Source organism: Sitophilus oryzae, unplaced genomic scaffold (assembly GCF_002938485.1).
Source record: "Sitophilus oryzae breed Bouriz unplaced genomic scaffold, Soryzae_2.0 scaffold_965_pilon_pilon, whole genome shotgun sequence".
NCBI lineage: Eukaryota > Metazoa > Arthropoda > Insecta > Coleoptera > Curculionidae > Sitophilus > Sitophilus oryzae.
In genome coordinates this window covers 531,558-552,708 of record NW_022147600.1, presented here as the reverse complement: position 1 = coordinate 552,708, position 21,151 = coordinate 531,558, and the positions used below count along the sequence as shown (strand labels likewise).

The window sequence follows — 21,151 nt, the reverse complement described above, 5'->3', positions numbered from 1 at the left end:
CTCTCGATGTATAACTATATTTTTACTAATTATTTTTTTGTATAACACTTTGTAATATGATTTCTTGATTGAGTATCTTTGTTAAATGTCCACTAAAAAATAAATACTATACTATTAGAAATATCTCTAACTGACCAATGTGACATGACAAAATAATATGTGTATCTATATGTATAATGTGCATTTATGTTGAAACACATGGACACACACACATGCTAGTATTTTATTTTATTTTCTATATAGTTAAAATTCGGTTATAAATTCTCCACAAAAAAAATTCTTAAAGAACAACCAAACTCTTGTTTTCTGAAATGTTTGATTTAGTCGTTGTGTTTGCTTTAGCCAAAGTATCTTATTAATCAATTGTTTTCCTAATCTATATGTATGTAGCTGAAATTTTATATAATATATCAGATATTTGCAGAAAGATTTGTATCAAGAAAAGTTTTTGAATCAGCAACTTCAATTGATTGATGAAGATTACCTACAAATTGATTTTATAACAAATCTGTGGGTTTTGGTGTAGTGAAATGATAGAAACATGATTCATGAACTTTTAGTATTTTAATTAATATTTATTATTATATGCGATTGGGGAGATATATTTCTTCATTCTATAACTAACACTTCTAGTAGTCTAAAGTATTTTCTGTTCTTGATAGTCAAATATCTTTCATCATAACAATTTTAAGGCGTATTGTATCTTTTTAAAAAATGTAGCCCGAAACTACCAAGATGATCGTCAATCTATTGCAGAAATGTATTAAACAATTATAGTATACGCTCATAGAGATTTATAACGACTTTTTTACATTTATGAAATGTTTCGTTTTGCCGTTTTTGTCCTTTATATATTTTTTATTGTTTAGACAGATATTTCGTCTCTTTTTTTGTATAAGATTTTTATTTTGGAAACTAAGCGTCCTTTTGAAACAAATCCGACAGGGACTTGGTTAACAAAGATTATCTGAGATAAAGCAGTGTCTGTGTTGTTTTTCAGATTATCGACTTTTCCTCGTTTTTTTCTCGTCCCTGAAGACCTACGGATCCTTCTCTGAAGCTTTGCGAGTGTCTAGGGAATCTGTCAATTTGATTTGTGAAATTTAGCTTTTAGAAACGGATAAAACGTTTTCACGCATTTTCTACAAATATTTCCTCTAGTCGATTTCTAATTGATAAGTAACTATTTTATTTATTGCACAATTAGATTTAGTTCGTTTATTAAAAATATAATTGTAATTCTGAAAATGTTGTGCAATGTAAAACTTGTAATATAAAATAGGCCAAATAGAAATATAAATTAAAAAAGAATTCAGTTATGATTTTTAATGAAATATCAAAATGGAAAAACTCGGATTTAACTCGGTTATCGCACTGCCTAATCATCAATTTGTTTTCGCTGGGTTTTAATTTTTTTATTATTATGTAACCAACGTTAAAAATGAATATTTTACATATATGATTACTAACAAATTAGTATGTGTAAATGGTTAACTTTATCGTATACGATCAGATTTGTGAAGGAAGGTCAATCAAAAAATCGCATTACGTAGTAATACGGTACAAAAAAAAACAAAAACTTATTAAAAGGAGGTGGTGGATGCATCGCGCATATGAACTAAAAGTATGATTATAATTAAAAAGGTAAATGTAATACTCTTAGAGCTAGCAACGTTTTCGAGAAAGTATTTTAAGACGTCTGGCTCTTTGATATATCTTTTACTATGCTCTCTGGAACAGCATACGGCCCGTCTGGCTGCCGATACCCGTTGCGTTCACTATTGCGCATCGAAAGAAGATACTATATTTTTTATTAATTTAGTCCTATAAATTCTAGTAGGAATATAAATCGAACATGTCTCCATAGCCCAGTGCGTAGAGTTTCCGACCACGAACCGACGATTCAGAGTTCGAATCCGGGTCAGGTCAAAGATTTTTTTATTTTATTTTCGTTTATATTCTGATAGTAAAGTATTAAATAATTCTGGTAATTAAATAAAAAACAAATATTATAAATATAGAAATGCAATTAAATGGACGTACTTACTAATATCTGTATTTTTCTTCACTGATATAACTGAACGTAGCATGGAATAATATACCCAAAGTGATGAAGTTTTCCTATGTTTTGAAAGATGTTCAAAATATGCCAGGAGAACCTTTTTGTTACTATTATTCTTGATTTCTTTCCCTTTACACCAATCTTCAAGATTTACATAGGCTTACGTACGTTTGTCTTGATTTTTCGGGAAGTAGGGAATCGACAACGTTTTGCGCAATGCCTTCAATATCCGAAGGGAAACTTTCACAATCAGAATCACCCATATTAATATTATTTTTTGCTTTTTGCTAAAACTAAACGTTTAACTCAAAATTGAACATCAATAATTGAGTTGTCAAAGTCAAAATGGAAACAATCAACAAGCACCGTTACCACGGCGTCGACTAATATGGGCACCTGATAATTTTGAATTTTAATTTTTATGCGGATATCTCTGATATTTTAAATTAAATCAAATCTCTTTGGATCGTCCCTCGTGTCGCGCCGTATATTAAATTTTGAATGATACACGTTCGATACGAAGTTTTTAACGAAACTTGTGTAACTAAGCCACTCGGCTAACGCCTCGTGGCTTAACGTTACACGCATTTCATTATGATGTTCGTATCGAACTTGTATCATTAATAACTATAATAGATTGTTATTAATAGAATTTTAATTAACGTCATATTTTTTGCTGTTGAAAATGTTAAAGAAGCAAAAAAATTATTTAGTTCAATGCTACTGAAAGGATGATAGTAGTTATCGGAAAATGTGGTATTATAACAGCTGCGAAAAAGTATAACGTTAATCAAAATTAATAATAACTATCTATCAAAGAATGTAATCTAAATTATATTACCATTTCTGAACGAAATACAAAATTATAATATATTTTTTTTATTAGATTAAACATGTATATTACACAGTATGTTCCTGGAATGTGGATGTTCTAAAAATCAAAAGGCCTTTTGAATCAACTTCAACCATATTTTCATGATTTTTTTAAGTTTCTCTAAAACGGTATGAAAATTTGAAAAAGTATAAACAGGATTAACCATTTTAAAAGTAGCAAAATTTTTACGAAGAATGCGTTTTTCTCAAAATGCGAATAATAAAAAAGTTTTTCCTCTTGTAAAGACAATCCAGGAGCATACTGTGTAATATACATGTTTAATCTAATAAAAAAAATATATTATAATTTTGTATTTTGTTCAGAAACAAAATCGCAAAATTCGTACTTTTGTCAAATATATTATGTTTCATATCAAAAATTAACCCCAATTTTAACATTATTCTATACCTAATTGCCTCAGTTATGTTTTCATATAATATAGTTTCTGTCATCATTAGCAATAGCGCTAATTAGTTCTTCCAGTCGTTTAGAGTTTCGAATTTATAACTTCACTCGTCATCTAATTTAGCATACAAATATCCCCACGATAAACTGCAATTCTCCCTACAAATTTAACACTCTCCCTCTCGGTCTCTCGCTGCTGAATTTGCTAAGACAAAGTTTTGCAGTCGGTCAGCATTAAACGTCCGTTTTATCTTGCGGCAGGCAACCCCTTCAACTTGTTGCGTTTCAACATTTAACTCTGGCACTGACTTATTGCCTCCCGTTGCTCCTCCACTATATAAATCTTAATGAACCTTAATTCGGAAAGTGAACGAATTTTTGCAGTTATATTTGCGAACCGTGCTCACTCTGGCTCATTAACTTTGTATTTTGCAGTCGTCTAAATTATTTTATAGAGATCGTAAAAAAATATTCTATAGTTTTAAAAATGGTTATACCTATTTACTGCATTTTTGTAGTTCAAGATCCTGAAATTTAACTAATACTTTTTTTTCTAAAACCTCATCAAGGTTTTAAGGTCTTAAGGACTTTAAAACCTTCAAAAGTTAAATAAATTTATTATTTGCTGGTATAAAATGCATTAATGTATTTTTTTTGGAATTGAAACACCCTGTGGGATATTTTAATACAGCCAAGAATTTAAAAATCGTTTGATCGTTTAGGTAATTCTTTCTCAATAATTTATTTTTTGGTTCATCTCAACCATCTCTGTATTTTCTGGAGATATTCGCTTTTGAAAAAGAAACTAACATTTTGTCGTAATGTTTACATTAAAACCACGCCCTTGCTTTCGGTCCTAGTAAACAGACCTAGTAGTAAGTTGTGGTCTAAAGAAACCTATATCTCTTTATCACTTCCCACCAAGCAAAAATTTATGATTATTTAACGTTACTTATCAACAAAGACAAACTAACAATTCCATTCTGCGTGATTCTACAAACTTATTTCACTTATTTTTAAATTACTAAAAACAGCCATCTGAATATTTTATCAATTTTAAAAACTTTAGCTGTAACAAGCCCGTTATAATTCGTTGCAGTATTATAATATTTCGCTCTAATTACACGATACGTAAAGTCACACAATTACACACCGAGTAAAGAAAGGTTTATTGCCGATGTTAAACGCCTGTTTGCATTCCTATAAGCACATAAGCTAAAGCAAATGATATATAATTGACATGGGGGTGTTTGATTCGCAACTAGTTAGGTTTGACATGAATTCGAAATGCTCGCCTGATATTAGATCAACATTATTTCAAGGAAATTAGACGCTCTTCGGGATTGATGGCCCTTAACCCGCTTCCATGCGTTTGAGAGGTGAAATAGCATAGAGCCGTTTTCCAGTTTAGCAGTACCTAAATCAATAAATATATAGTATATTATAATTTTAGAAAGCTCATAACAAGGCAAATAAAATAAAAAATAATATGTAGAGTGTCCTGTTTAAAAAAAAGAACATAAGTTTGAATCATTTTTCGAAATAGGCAGCCCCCAACCAAGAACCACTTTCGTCACTGCCATTCTACCTGAAAAACGAGACACGGACGGTGGGTAAGTACTCAATGGGTAGAACAAAACAAAAGCAGGGTATCCAGTATATACCTGTACATTTAGATGAACAGTCTAATTTTATAAAAGGTATTTCCAACGACCGCATAGTAAATACTTGGTATAATACCAGTAATATCAGAAATACGAGTATATCTACAATATTTCTTATATATATTGTAGATATCATATATTGGTATATTTCTATTCCCGGTATTATACCGGGTATTTACTATGCGGTCGTCGGAAACTCCTTTTATTAAAATTAGGATGTTCATCTAAATCTACAGGTATATACATATATACCCAGATTTTATTTATCTACAAATTGGGTACTTACCCACCGCCCATCACTGACCCTTTTCACCTTTTCGATAAGTTATAAGATAATCGAGATACAAAGGTTATCGAAAAATGCAAAAATTTCTACTAATTAAAAAATAAAAAATTAAAGAAAGAAATAAGAAATAACTTTGAACTAAGAAGGCTAGGATAAATATGTGTGTAGCATATTTAGTTTCATAATAAGTAGAACAATGATGTGAAAACAGCATCTTTATATCTCTACTCATAAACCAGAAACCCCATAAAACACACAAAAATGGGACATCCTATACATCTAGCAATCGCCAGTCGATATAAAAATAATTCACACACAATAATCTAAAAAATGGAAGAAAAAAACAATATTGTCTTCATATTTGTGAAAAAATACATGTCCATATTTATATAATCGTAGCGACAAAAATAAAAAAATAGAAATAGTGTGCATGATGCCTTTACAAAAATATCTGAAGAAATGGGGATTGACATCATTAACGTTTAATTAGTATGTCATATTTCATGGTTTCGATATAAATTACATAATAAAGTTTACTCTATAGTTGACTCGCCTTGTACATTCATACTGATATACCTTGTACATGATACTGAAATATTCGGATTTATTAAAAAAATATATATTATTAAAATTCAATTTTTATTTTTGACACGACAAAGAATTGCAGTTTTATAAAATAAAAATTATGCACCTTTCGGATTTTTTAAAAATTTTAGAGGTTACTAGATATTTCGCAATAAACATGTAGCTGCTATATTAAAAATATTTTGTGGTGTGTTGTTGCATAATTGACTAATTTCCAAGCATCGAATGGACGAAGGAAGGAAGCGAAGGGACGAAGGAACGCGAGGAAGGGACGAAGGAGCGAAGTGTGAGTATGGGGCTTTAGCGAGTCCGATATAGAGCCGAGGCACAAAAAGTAAATTTTACTCCCAATAGAACATTCTATTTTTTTCAAACGCCACGGAAAAAGTTTTTAAACAATTTCAAACGTTCTAAATAATATAAAAAGATTTAAAAGTCATACCTTGTACGTAATTATACAGGGTGATCCGAACTGTATTCCGGAAATTTTTGGCAGCATATTCCGCACATTAAAATAAGTTAAAAAGTTCGTATAAATGTATGTCCTAAAATGCTTAGTTTCAGAGATACAGGGTGTAGAAGTCTCATTTTTATTTCGATTTTTTTCCAAATAATTTTTGAAGCAAGGTCCATATTTGTGTGAAAATGAGTTTTTTGACATGAGAAATTTGATTTTGACGTCAATATGACTCCTGCTTGTAGAGGGCGCCACCTACATATTTTTTAACTGGTTTAAATAGTAATAACTTTTTTCCGCCCCTGTATAAAACTACTGAGAAAAAGAATATACATTTACGACGTTTTTTACGTGTAAAACGTCTCTTGGTAAAAATCGTTACTACTCAACGCGTTTATTTTTTGTCAATAATGACATGTATTCACTATTTCCGTTCTAAATATATGTTCATAACGGTTGCTTGTAGCGATTTTTACCAAGAGACATTTTTTACGTAAAAAATCACCAAAATGCATATTTTTTTACTCAGTGGTTTTATACAGATACGGACGAGAAGTTATTACTCTTTAAAAGAGTTAAAACACATGTAGGTGGCGCCCTCTACAAATCGGAGCCATATTGGCATCAAAATCAAATTTCTCATATCAAAAAACTCCCAGACACTAATTTTTATTCAAATGTTGACGTTACTTCAGAAATTATTTGGAAAAAATCGAAATAAAAACGCGACTTGTATCTCCGAAACTAAGCATTTTAGGACATATATTTATACGAACTTTTTTACTTATTTTTGTCTGCAGAATATGCTGCCGGAGTTTCCAGAATACAGTTCGGACCACTCTGTATATCGAGAAACTATGGTTACATTCATTGAATTTGACACTGTCAGTTTAATAATATATTTTCGTACTTTTATGCTTAGGCGTAAAAGTGCTTTACTTTAATGCTTATGCGTTAAAATGACTTTTATATTGTAAATCACGTTGCTTTAATCGCAATTAATACTTTTTGGGCGTTTAAAAAAACGTATTTATATCTGTTAACTACTTTGAATAAGACTAAGGAAGGAGCATGATGCTATCCATGTATTCATGCATGGTGGGCGGAAAAAGCACTCTAGGGTGGGGATCCTTGACAGTTTTGTTTGACGATTCATTTGACACATTTGAATTTGATTTGAAATTTTGTGGATTTGTCAGTCTTTACGGAGCTTATTTTATGTTATTTATTATTTATTCTACTACTGATAGTTGTATAAAGGTAGTAAATCTAGATGGAAATTGTGGCAGAACTTAAATTAACAGTGACACTATCGCGATTTATCGAAAAAGGCTCTAAAATAGTTGGTGGTGTAGCGTGCTGTAGATCTCGGCAAAAATTGAGTGAAATAATGGAACAACTTTTCGCTAGTAAGTCACTATATAATATACATATACGTGTAGTAAACCGATCATTTATGAAATTCACTTAAATTAACTAAATTATATATTTTCTTGCATTTTAGCTTTTATTTATTACTTGTCAAAGATTAGATGTCAAAGAATTTAGATACTTTAATTTGACTTACCTGTTTCAGTAGCGTATCGGATGTTTGTGTTAATAAATACTTATTATAACTTATCTATTTTTATTAGAATTATATATTTTTATAACAATTTTAATAACTACCAACATTTATTCACAACGTAAAATAAAACAACAAATTATTGAGTCTTCCCTACGTCTACCCTATATCATAGTTTTACATTTTTTAGATAAAATTAGAACGACACTAACAAACCGGAATTTAAGTCGGCCATATTTGAGGCCCATCGCGGTGTACCTAAGATTTTTGATATGCTCCTTCCTTAGTCTTCTTATTCAAAGGTTAACTATAATAAAACTGCATTTAATTTTCAAAAAATCAATCACCTTCCGAATTCGCTCGCACTTTTATTTTCTACATTCATACACATAAATTTACTACGTTCATTTATATCTTGACATTTATATTATTATTTAAAGAGAACATTTAACATGTATGATATGGTTATCAAATTATTGTCATCGACCATTGATAATAGTACAACTCAAATAAGAAGTTTAAAGAAGGCGTCCATTCTTCTCAAAGAGACCTGGTTCAAATCAAAAAGAAGTATAAACAAGACTCAAGAGACCGAGACTTTGAGTCTTTTTTATACTTCTTTTCAACTAACTAACTCAGTTCATTCTTCAACCGAAATGATAAATGAAAAAATATATCTCAATTCATAACAATAACACAATTTTTTTATTGTTTCAGAAAATAAAACTGATTAGTACATCCTTCCAACACAAGATGGCATCTTCCTACAAATTGTTTATACTGCTGCTTCGGATAGCATTCGTCTTAACGCTAACCCAGTTCGTTTTAAGCGAGCAGAAATTTGCAATGGAGCCTCAAGATCAAACGGCAGTTGTCGGGTCCAGGGTAACGCTGCCTTGCAGGGTTACAGGAAAAGTCGGTACTCTCCAATGGACGAAGGACGATTTTGGACTGGGTACGCACAGAAACCTGAGTGGATTCGATCGGTATAGCATGATAGGAAGCGACGAAGAAGGTGAGTCATTAATAATATAGATAACGGTGCTTTTATATAACTGTTAACATATCGTTGGCTTTATGACGAAAAGACGTATCTCAATTTTTGCTACTTTTCAGGAGAGCAATTTAAAGAAAATTACTTGCTTTATTTGGCCAATAAATGTAAAGTCTTTAATTTTTTAATAGTCTTTTTGTATTAACACTTAAACGGAGACATTGAGAAAACGTTCTGAAGATAAATTGAGCGTAAATTCTAATAAATAATTTATTTTAGTTGTTTAATAGAGATAGGTCTTTTTGTTATAATAATAATAAATTTATTTCCGAACGAATAGTATACATACGCCCATGTAAAATAAATTTAAAAATGACGGTAATAAGAAAAAAAATGATACAATATTCACATTATGGAATACTTACAAGAAAATAGAATACATACATACAAGAAAAAATCTGGAAATCGCCAAAAAATCAGAAACAAATATTTTTAAATACTTTTATTCGCGTTGGATTAGATCAACTGAAAACAAAGACAATTTTCATGCCAGAAGTAAAGACAATAATCTATTAAAATACTCTTATCTAGCTTATTTTAATAATATTGTTTTTTATACAAAAATACATTTTTTTAACTAATATATTTTTAGTAATTTTTTTAGTTAATTGAGGGCATTAATACAGGGCATTTAAACTCACGGTCCATATAATAAAAACCAAACTAAACAAAAACAAAACATGTTTCTTCATTCGTTTTTTTATTGATACAAATAACTGTGGAGTAACAGTTTCTGTTTTCCCTGTTCAATGTTAACAAATTCGACTTTCATTCTACGTGTTTATGCTAGATGATGATAGGCACTTTGATAGGGACAATAAATAAAATTTTCCAAAAATTGGCAGGGATGACAATGACAATTGCCTGACAATGATAATGAGATGAAAGTTATTGTATTCTTCGGGCAACTTTTTGGTTCGCTAAAATGTTCTTAGGGAATTTATGATTTCGGGAAATTTTCCATTGGGGCAATTTTCGTTTCGTTGTTTTGCTTTCGGTCAATTTTTCTTCGGCCATATTTATTCTCGGACAATCTTTTGGATACCCAATACAGCTACGTACTGAGTCTAGCTCATTCTAACAATGGTTTTTGAAAAAAAAAACTCAAAATCACACTGTAAAAAAAAAGCTGCTGCCATGATAGAAGTTTTATTTTAACCCAAAAAACCATCAGAAAATAATTAGGCAGAATGGTGTGATTTTCTCTTGCATGCATTTTCATAACTTAAAACAAAAGGACTTATCTCAAATTTCATTTTTCTTGTAGTATAACAATTGGTATAATAGTTGATATAACAAAGAGCCTAAAAAAAATCTTAAAGATACTTTACTTTATACTTAATAGTTTACATTCACAATGATGTCTAAAAATACAATTAAAATTAATAGAATATCTTAGCAACATCTTTTTCAATTTAGCACTTCAAGAGTTTCAACAATTTTTTATTAAAAAATACATAAAATATACTCTGTCTAAAATTGAGTTATTGTTCTTCGTAGAAACTTCATGCGAAAACATCATGATTATTTTATATGTCAAAGAGCGAGTAAAAGTTCTATATTTTTAGAGAAAAGTCGAAATAAAATTTATACAAAATAGATTTATAGATAGTTTTTTCAGAAAAACTTTTATGAATCAACCACGATGCAATATTCTTAACAACCTCTGGTTGACTATTGATGTGATATTGAGTAAGTGTATGTTGTGTCTATTATCAGCCTAAAATATATCATTCAGAATACCATTTACGCAACTTTTTTATAAATTTTTGGAGATATTTTGTGAATTCTCAAGATTCTGCAGGTTCAGTATCCATACAGCAATACCTTTGATTAAAAAGATTATATATTTTTGGTTTGGTCCCATTTTTTGGCTTTTTTGTTTCTGGATTTTGATGCAATTTTCTGGATTTGTTTTGCGTTTCTGTGCTTATTTTATAATTTTTATTATTTATTCCACAATTAGTTGTATTTAGAGGTGGCTAGTAAATCTAGAAAGATTTGTTACGGTTCAAAATTTCACCGTAACTTATTTTACTTATTTTGCTTATTTTTAGGAATAAAACTAAAACTTACTTAAATAACTTGAATAATAACGTTTAATTAGCTTACTTCTTAACTGTGCATATAATTTCTAATAATATCTTATCTATTAAGTCTCATCATCACAACAATTTCTTTGGATGGAGTTGTCTCCGATAACTGTAATATAAAACCTCATTAATATAATACCAATTTGGCTGTTTAAAACCTACCTTTCTTTCTACAGTGGTTACTAATTTTTTATTTAGACTTATGCTTGTGTTAGGATATTTTCTTGGCATATTTCTTCGGGGGATTCTTGAACATAGATTTGATGTGATTATCTTTTGTCTGTTTTCAACGCAACAAGTGGGAATGTTGGATCTGCAATATACATATGGGTTAAGGATTTTATTATGTATTTTTCCTGTGTGTAATCAATTAGTTTTACCTGATTATAGTTGATTTTTCCCTAAATTTCATCTTGTTTATATTACGATTTACAGACTGACGTTTCAATTGTTTGTCAGCTGATCGTGTGACACCGGCGTTGAAGGTTGACAGATCGATCTTTTTAATCGGTTTTTATATCATCGGAAAATGTATTGATAATTTTCCGAAGATATTATGTTCATATATGGATTATTATAATTTTATTATGATTTAATAAAATGTTTTACTCAATTCGTATGCATTGAATAAAATTTTATGTCAAATTTTATTTTGAGTCTTTTGTTTTACTGGTTGCCAGTGTTAGACTTTGGATTGGTATCTTGGAGTCCAGCGTCTTTTGCGGTTTTTGCAAACACGCGTCCTTTTTCTTTTCGACTTTGAACCGTCTTGGTGAAAGCAGTGGAAGCCTTCTGATCTCTGCCGGAAAAAAGAAATTCTAGTGAAATTTTGTGTGATTATTCAGTAGAATTACGGTCTTGGAATTCGTTGAGGGTCGAGAAGACCGATTGGCAAGAAATTGAGCTTGGCCTGTGTAATTGGAATTCCAGGGAAAACCTTGAAAAGGGATATCTTTGTTGGTTGGGTAAGAGACTTTCCTAGGTGTAAGGTTCTCTTCTACAACTGTTTATTTTAGAGGACAGGAGCTGTAGATGGGTGTGTGGACGTACTGGGATGAGTACGAGGACAGTTAAGGATCCCTTTTCCATGGAGTAACATGCGTTGAGACGCCATTTTGTCTTGGAAGGGCCGCATGGTGGATAGGTATTTTACTATGTCCAAACTAGAACGTGTCACCGAAATAGATCATATTTTAGGGTTCTTGTTCCGTGGCCATTACTCCTTAGTGATGATTACGGTTTAGCTTAAGATTTTTACCATTTTTTTTTGTACTGCAATTAATGCCCCTGTGACGTGAATGCCACTGTGACGAGGAATGCCACTGTGACACTGAAGACCAGCAATCTGGATTTTCTCATGGACTGACTGGAACGACCACTGGATAACAGATAAGACTTTAATCATCTCTTATTTTATTGCGTTTATGATTGATTAAAATTTATTACCTTAAATATACGATCGTATGTGAACTTGGTATACCAGGGGTTTTACATTTAAATTTCATTTTATTCTTTATAGTTATTTAATCATAATCACAAATACACATCAGGGTTGTTCACAGTTTAGCCACAACAATATTTTGTGATACTATTCATGGTTTAATTTATTTTGCGGATAGTTCACTTTTACAAGAATATTTTACTAGTATATATATTTCATTAATTCTTATTTAAATATTTGCTACATTTTATGATAGATCTTGACAATTTGTTTTAACTTTAAATTTAGTATTTATTAAACATAATTATTAGTCATTTTTATAAGTATGTTGATGATATTTCATGAATATGTATAAAATATCTCTCTATAACATATATGCAGGTGCAGGATCGATTCTACACCGGTACAACGTAATAAATGTCCAATACTTTATTTTATAATATCGTGTAATCCTTAAATATACAAAATTCAATTTAAATACATTAATTCTACTATTTAATTCTAAATCTGTCTTCTGTATTCGAACGGGCGGCATTTGTAACTGCGAGATAAAGTAAATTTAACTGTAAAGTGGCGTTTGTGTATTATTTTTCGATACGCCCACTGGCGTTGGCGGCCCCGGGAATATTTTATAACATTCTGATAACGGTAATTACCCAGCTCTACATTATTTATGCGCGGCGCTGCATTAAAATATTTCCCAAGCGGCTTAAAAACATGATTGGTCGACCGGCTCCAATAATAGAGAATTTACAGCGGCATATTAATGAAAATTTGTTACCGAATTTTTCAGTTTTTCCCGTTTCGAAAGCGTCGAACCCGTCAGTGTTTTTTTGTTTGTATACGTTTCAAAAGTCGTAAAGGGTTTGATGTATGGTAAAATCTTTGTTTGTCAAAATCCCGTTATCTACCAGGATACATCGTACAAATCGTACTAACAAATATAAATAAAATAGAACAATATACAATAAAATGTTTTGTCTTTTCGTGTATACAGAATGTCTCATGTTAAACTTTCATTAGTATTTTTTTAAAGAAATAGAATATCTAATAGATAGGAGTTTTTTTTGTTGTTGTTTCATCAGAGCGTATATCGAAAACCGTTTTCCGATATCTCTAACAGATTTCGAGTTATTTGAGAAAATCTACAAAAAAAATATTTTTTTCTGTTTTTCGAAACATTTAACACCAAATATCTCTAGAACAAAAGGTGTGAATCTCAAAAACGATACCGTTTTTGTAAAGTACACATTCAGCGCTACAACATATTACGAAATAAGCAAAATCGATTTTCCAAAATTTTTCGAAAACATTCCTCGGTACCCCCCTGTCGATTTTGTCAAAAACCGAAATCTCTCAGATCGCAACTAAAATATACCCACTGATAGTTCATTTTATGTAGAATTGAATGCTGAAAATCGTTTTCCGATATCTCTAACAGATTTCGAGTTATATGAGAAAATCTACAAAAGAAATATTTTTTTCTGTTTTTCGAAACATTTAACACCAAATATCTCTGGAACAAAAGGTGTGAATCTCAAAAACGATACCGTTTTTGTAAAGTACACATTCAGCGCTACAACATATTACGAAATAAGCAAAATCGATTTTCAAAAATTTTTCGAAAACAATCCTCGTACCCCCTGTCGATTTTGTCAAAAACCAAAATCTGTCAGATCGCAACTAAAATATACCCACTGATAATTCATTTAATGTAGAATTGAATGCTGAAAACGCTTTTCCGGTAGCTCTAACAGATTTCGAGTTATTTGAGAAAATCTACAAAAGAAATATTTTTTTCTGTTTTTCGAAACATTTAACACCAAATATCTCTGGAACAAAAGGTGTGAATCTTAAAAACGATACCGTTTTTGTAAAGTACACATTCAGCGCTACAACATATTACGAAATAAGGAAAATCGATTTTCCAAAATTTTTCGAAAACATTCCTCGGTACCCCCCTGTCGATTTTGTCAAAAACCGAAATCTCTCAGATCGCAACTAAAATATACCCTCTGATGAAGGAATATACCCTCTGAACATTGTTTCACAGTTTCACAAAAATGCGACTTTTACGCACTGTATCTCCAAAACTAAGCATTTTTGGACATACATCTATAAGAACATTTTACTTATTTTTATCTGCAGAATATGCTGCCGAAGTTTCCGGAATACAGTTCGGACCACCCTGTATATAAATCAGCATCCAATAATTTAAAATTATATCATCTCCCAAATTTTTTCTGATTTTTTTTTGACACCCTGTATACTTAAATAAAGATTCCCGAAGTGGATGGAAAACGCTCCACCACAAAGTCGAGGTTTCAAATGTATTTCAACAGTACCTCCTAGATAATAACGAGTAATTTTATGTGTACCTTTGAATAAGAAGACTAGCATAGAAGGAGCATATCAAAAATCTTAGGTACACCGCGATGGGCCTCAAATATGGCCGACTTAAATTCCGATTTATCAGTGTCGTTCTAATTTTATTTAAAAAATGTAAAACTATGATGTAGGGTAGACGTGGGGTAGACTCAATAATTTGTTGTTTTATTTTACGTTGTGAGTAAATGTTGGTAGTTATTAGAATTGTTATAAAAATATATAATTCTAATAATAAAGATAAATAGATAAGTTATAATAAGTATTTATTAACACAAACATCCGATACGCTACTGAAGCAGGTATGTCAAATTAACGTATCTAAATTCTTTGACATCTAATCTTTGACAAGTAATAAATAAAAGCTAAAATGCAAGAAAAATATATAATTTACTTAATTTAAGTGAATTTCATAAATGATCGGTTTAGTACACGTATGTATATTATATAGTCACTTACTAGCGAAAAGTTGTTCCATTATTTCACTGAATTTTTGCCGAGATCTACCGCACGCTACACAACCAACTATTTTAGAGTCTTTTTCGATAAATCGCGATAGTGTCACTGTTAAGTTCTGCCACAATTTCCATCTAGATTTACTACTTTTATACAACTATCAGTAGTAGAATAAATAATAAATAACATAAAATAAGCTCCGTAAAGACTGACAAATCCACAAAATTTCAAATCAAATTCAAATGTGTCAAATGAATCGTCAAACAGAACTGTCAAGGATCCCCACCCTAGAGCCCTTTTTCCGCCCACCATGCGTGAATACATGGATAGCATTATGCTCCTTCCTTAGTCTTCTTATTCAAAGCCAAAAACTAATATTTGTAGACTTCACATTTTTAACGGCAAAATTAGTGGTAGATATTTTCAATTAGTAGAAAAAGTTATCGAAATTTTTTTTTTCTACTAATTATACTTCAAAATTTGCGAGAAATGTCATTTTGGTTTTTGATTATCTTCCGTCAAGAGAAATTGTGGTTAGAATCCAAAGGTTGATTGTTTTATAAGCTAGGATATTCTATTAATTTTAATTGTGTTTTTTTAAAAATATAAAGTGTAATTGAAACCACTAATTTATTCCACTAATTGCGAGGTTCTGAATTAAGCTTTACCGAAAAATATAAATAATTACCTCTTTGCCAGAATATGTGGTTTGAATCAGGCAAGATTTTAATAAAACCGTCTCCCTTAACTCTCCAGATTTTCCCGTTCGTACGCTAAGTCGGCCGCCCATATTTTTCTGGATGCATTTCGAAGCCCATAAAGTGTTTGATGTATGCCGCCATTGTCTTTCCTAAACAAAGAACGGAATCTGAACTGTATTTCAAACAACATGCATTGTTAGATATCGTATATTTTCTGGTTATACATTTTTTAGGGGCAATGTTCGTACTCGTAAATATGGCGTGTCGGAATAGAAACCAAACTGTAAAGCTCCGCGCGCACTGAATAGGTATCGGCGAGAGCGAGCGGGGCGACCGACATGACCGGTCGGAAAGTCGATTGTAGCCGCGCATTGGAGTCGCACGATCGGCGGTCGAGAGTACGTCACCAGCATAAATTTGAGCATAGACGAGGAGAAGTTTATTCAAATTTAGTCAAATTCATTCGGCATTTCAAAAAATTATAAAGTATTATTACTATTTATATGTTTATGCAACTTTTTATATTTTATACTTTATGATGGAAATTAATATTATTTAGATCTTAACCAAAGACACATTAATATATTTAGATCTTAACAAACCACATAAAATTAGTGAAATAGAGTGGAAGATGGGGATAAAATATACTACATGACTCTTAGCTTGACCGATTTTAACAAATGTGGTATAATTCAAAAGGGTTTAATTTGTTCTTTAAAAATAAAGCTAAATATGAAAAATAGTCAAATAAAACTTCTATTTTTAGTTCTTTAATCTAAATAAGTGTCATTACACACATTTATATATAGCTTTTATTTTAAGTTTTTCAAATCTTTGTTTTAAGTCAGTAGTAAATAAAACGAAACTTGTGTTTACATTTTGTTTAATGATTGACGTTTCGACCAATTTTAATTCGGTTTTCTTCAGAATCTATAATATACGTATAAATCATTTTCTACGTTTGTGGTAAGAAAAAAATATATATTAAACACATTGTTAGTGATAAAATTGTATTGTATATTACAGATTCTAAAGAAGACCGAATTAAAATTAGTTGAAACGTTAATCATTAAACAAAATGTAAACACAAGTTTCGTTTTATTCACTACTGACTTAAAACCAAGATTTTAAAAACTTAAAATATAATAAAAAAGTCAAAGAAAATTGAAAAAATATAAATAGTTTTTATAGTACCGTATTATCGAAAAGGAACGGCATCAGCGATGACCATGAAATGAAGGTCGGTGCCATTTTATATGTAAATTTATATAGGAAATGTCATCAATAGTTATTTCCCATCCAACTGGACGCCGTTTTTTTTCTATCATACGGTAGATATATGTACGAATATTTTATTCAAACATAAATATTATTTTCTCTATTTGTACCTTTTACGGAGCGATCAACATAGTAACATAGGATGACTATTTATCAGCTGTTATTACTACCGTCAAAACAACCCAAAAATTAAATAATATGATAAGTTTTTTGACGATATATAAATTCGATTTTCAAAATAATGTGAGATAATCAAAACGAGATGAGAAATAAATGGGTTTAATCGGAAGGTTGTCTAATTCAGTTATTGAATAAGCGTAGTAAACAATATAGGTTACGTGCTTGTAAAATTTTTTTATCAGAAACCGCATATTAAGTATGATATGGTATCGTACACTTTCGATTAATAATTCATCGGACATGTTTAATGTAAAACCGCTCCACTAAAAACAGTCGCTCGGCGTAGACTATTCGCCCCCTCCCATGCATTCTCTGATTTCGCCTGATAGCGCGAGTAACGCCGATAGCTTGAAGCGCACTGAGCGCACCGAGCGCACCGATCTGATGCGGTGCGCGGGCTTACATTTATTTCAACGTAAACTGAAAATTACGTGCCGCTCGCTCTCGCCGATACCTATTCAGTGCGCGCGGAGCTTAATAGAACTTTTTTTTATTAATTTTTAGTCATATTGGATAGTTTATATTTTATATTAATAAATAAATTATAACCTAAAACTTTTTTTAAGTTTATTACTTAGGTTCACTACACCTGTTGAATTCACTTATCATAAGCTTTTATTACATATTATTTTTATCTTTTTATATAGATTCAATTAAAAATATTTAGCCTTCCCAGAAATGATTTCATAATACAAGCATATTTGTTTATTTAAATTTTAACGTAACAAAATTAGTACTTTATACAGGGTGCTACAAATTCGAGGTACGAGCATTGGTATCTCGGTAACCGTAATAGCTACGAATGCAGTCAATAATCACCATATTGGCTAATAAAACTACTTATACAATTTATCAAGCTTTCGAGAAAATGTATTCCCATTATCAGGACAGTTTCTAAAATGTATAAAAAGGCATTAAAATGTTGCAATTGTATAAAAAAATAAACTTACGAATGAGTAAATTAGCAAAACAACCCCCTTTGCACAATAAGGCCTTACAAATTAACATCATTGGACATTGGAATCACCAAAAATTTCCTTTATAAAAATATTCAAAAATCATAAGACGCTCTTTTTTACATAATTACTCAAAAATAAATTGCTACATTGTTGTCTCGAGCTCGATAAAACAGTTTAATGCGGTACCAAAATCAAATAAACATCCCAAAACTTTCTTTATCGAAAGATTTTTTTATGTTGACATCTACTTGTAACGTTTTTTGCAAACCATTAAACCAATAACTAATCCACGGTCGCAAAGAATCAAAATATACTTACTTATAATATATTAAAAAAACTAAAAGTTAACTTTCAAACATTAATAATCTTTGAAACTTTTATAACCACGGATCATCAGAATACTTTTCTGCACAGCTATACATTTTAAAATTATGCAAATAGAATGTGATATATTAATATTTTAATATAAAACGGAATTAAAATTGAATGCATATATCTCATATTATGAATAAATTAATATTACATTAGGCATAATAATGCATATTTTTTCATTATATGTAACAGACCATTTCAATTTTACTTTTAACACTTTTCATTAAACTCTAATATTAGAACAAGTTAGACGCATTATTGGTTATAGGCTAAATTTCCATATATAATGACACGTCACCGAACAATGATTGATTTGATTGCATATTATTACAGAATGTCAATTTATTGGTAACATAGTTACATAATGGCTGCATTTATTAAAATATGGAAAATGTTTTGTGTTATTTATTTTACAACTTTAATTACATTAGAGTACACATCATTTGTTTTAAAATATATACATATTAATGATAAAATGCATTCTTTGCATTTATAGAATCATAAAAATATAAAAACTGTCATAATACGATTGAAAATAAAACAGAGTTAGCTCAACCAGAGTTAGCTTTGAAATAACGATCCAACTTGATGTTTACATTAAATTGTTAAAATTTCGAAATTGTTTTTTTTATATATAAATTTACAGCATAAAAACCTTTAATTTCTAATTAATTTCAACGAATGAAGACATTTTTGCTTTACCACAAATTGAAAACTGACTGAACTGACACTATCTCATCATAACGCGTCAGTTCCTCGTTGCCCTACTAAGAGTTTCTTTAATGGGCAGCCCAACCTTTCTAGGGCAGACAGTTCAACCCTTCTCATATTTGATTAATTTTCCCTAATTGTTATTCTAAGACAATGTAAAGGGGAATATTGTATTCCGATGTCGTTCACCACGGAAATCTTGTCAAACTATCGAATTATTGCAGACAATGAAACAGAAAGATTAAGAATAATTAGTTAACTCTTTTTATTGGTTTCCATTATTTTGTAAGTAGTTGCTAACAAAATATTAATATAATAAATACTTTTTTCTACAAACGTCAGTAAAAATGTAATTTTTAACGCATGCTGTCAGTGCCTAAAATGTGACATATCACTGTTGGTAAAAGTCATTTACTTTTAGCACTGGTGCTAAAAGTAAGTCACTTGATTTACTTTTAACACTGTTACCCTAGCAACCATATACTTATATTTTTTCAATATGGCGGCACTTCCGGAAATAAAGGAAGTTGACAGCAACTTTCTTATTTTAAATGGGTGCTCCCATTTTTTATTAAATACTTAAATTCTCTGTAAAATTATATGAATACTGATGGTAAACACTCTATACCTACCATTAACCGTTTTTGAGAAAAAAATATTTAAAATTTTTGGATGAAAAAACTACCTGTCAAAAAAATTGTATAGCCTAAAGCTAGTAGCTGTCATGTATTGGTAGCTGTCATGGAATTGAGCGATTAAAAATTTATCATAAATAATTTTTTTCAAATGGAAACCCACTTTTTTTATTTCACTAATGAAAAGGTTTTTCAATCCGTTACTTTCTAGCTATACATGTTCCTATACCTGAAATAAATCGTTTTTAAGTTATTTAAGATTTAATTTGAAAACGTATATTTTTTTTGATTTTATCTAGCTTCCTTTGACATATAGTGTCAAACGGTCAGAAAATTTATTTCCATCTGTCAGAAAACGAATTATTTGAATTTCCTATAGTATAAATACTGCCTGCCCTTAAGAGTTTAAAAAGCGTATTTATAAAAATATATCTCGTATTTTCGCTCTTTAGCTTTGTCTTTAGTGATATCTAATAGTCGATATTATTAATAATATTCCGTATGATCGAAAAAAAAGCAGCGCAAAGTTGGCTGCTGAAATGATGCTGCTTTTTGAACAAAGCGTCACAATATGAAATGGCCAGATCTATTGTTTTACATCACTTGACGTTTAAAGTCATAGGCTACTGGTTAAAATCAAGTAAATATACGCTTTAAAACTAAATCTTAAATAACTTAAAAACGATTTATTTTAGGTATAGGAACATGTATAGTCAAAAAGTAACGATCTGAAAAGCCTTTTCACTAGTGAAATAAAAAAAGTGGGTTTCCGTTTGAAAAAAATGACTTATGATAATTTTTAGATCGCTCAATTCTATGACAGCTGCGGCCATTATTATATGACATTCGAACAATTTAATTTTTGAAATAGATAGCCACATGATTTCTCTTTGTGGCAAAGTGGCTGTGGTGATCACTAAATTTGACGTTTAAGCTATACACATATTTTTGACAGGCAGTTTTTTTAGTTCAAAAATTTTAAATATTTT

At 30.4% G+C, this 21,151-nt stretch overlaps 1 protein-coding gene across 3 annotated transcripts in view; it reads left to right on the top strand.

Moving 5' to 3' along the window:
• The window catches only part of LOC115891076 (irregular chiasm C-roughest protein-like), a 549,766-nt gene that overhangs the window by 368,307 nt on the left and 160,308 nt on the right, over window positions 1–21,151 (top strand). For all 3 annotated transcript variants that reach the window (XM_030911476.1, XM_030911478.1, XM_030911475.1), the window contains one exon: window positions 8,615–8,912. In XM_030911476.1, coding sequence (XP_030767336.1) covers window positions 8,651–8,912 — 262 coding nt within the window. In that variant the 5' untranslated portion in view covers window positions 8,615–8,650. The remainder of the gene's footprint in view (window positions 1–8,614; window positions 8,913–21,151) is intronic.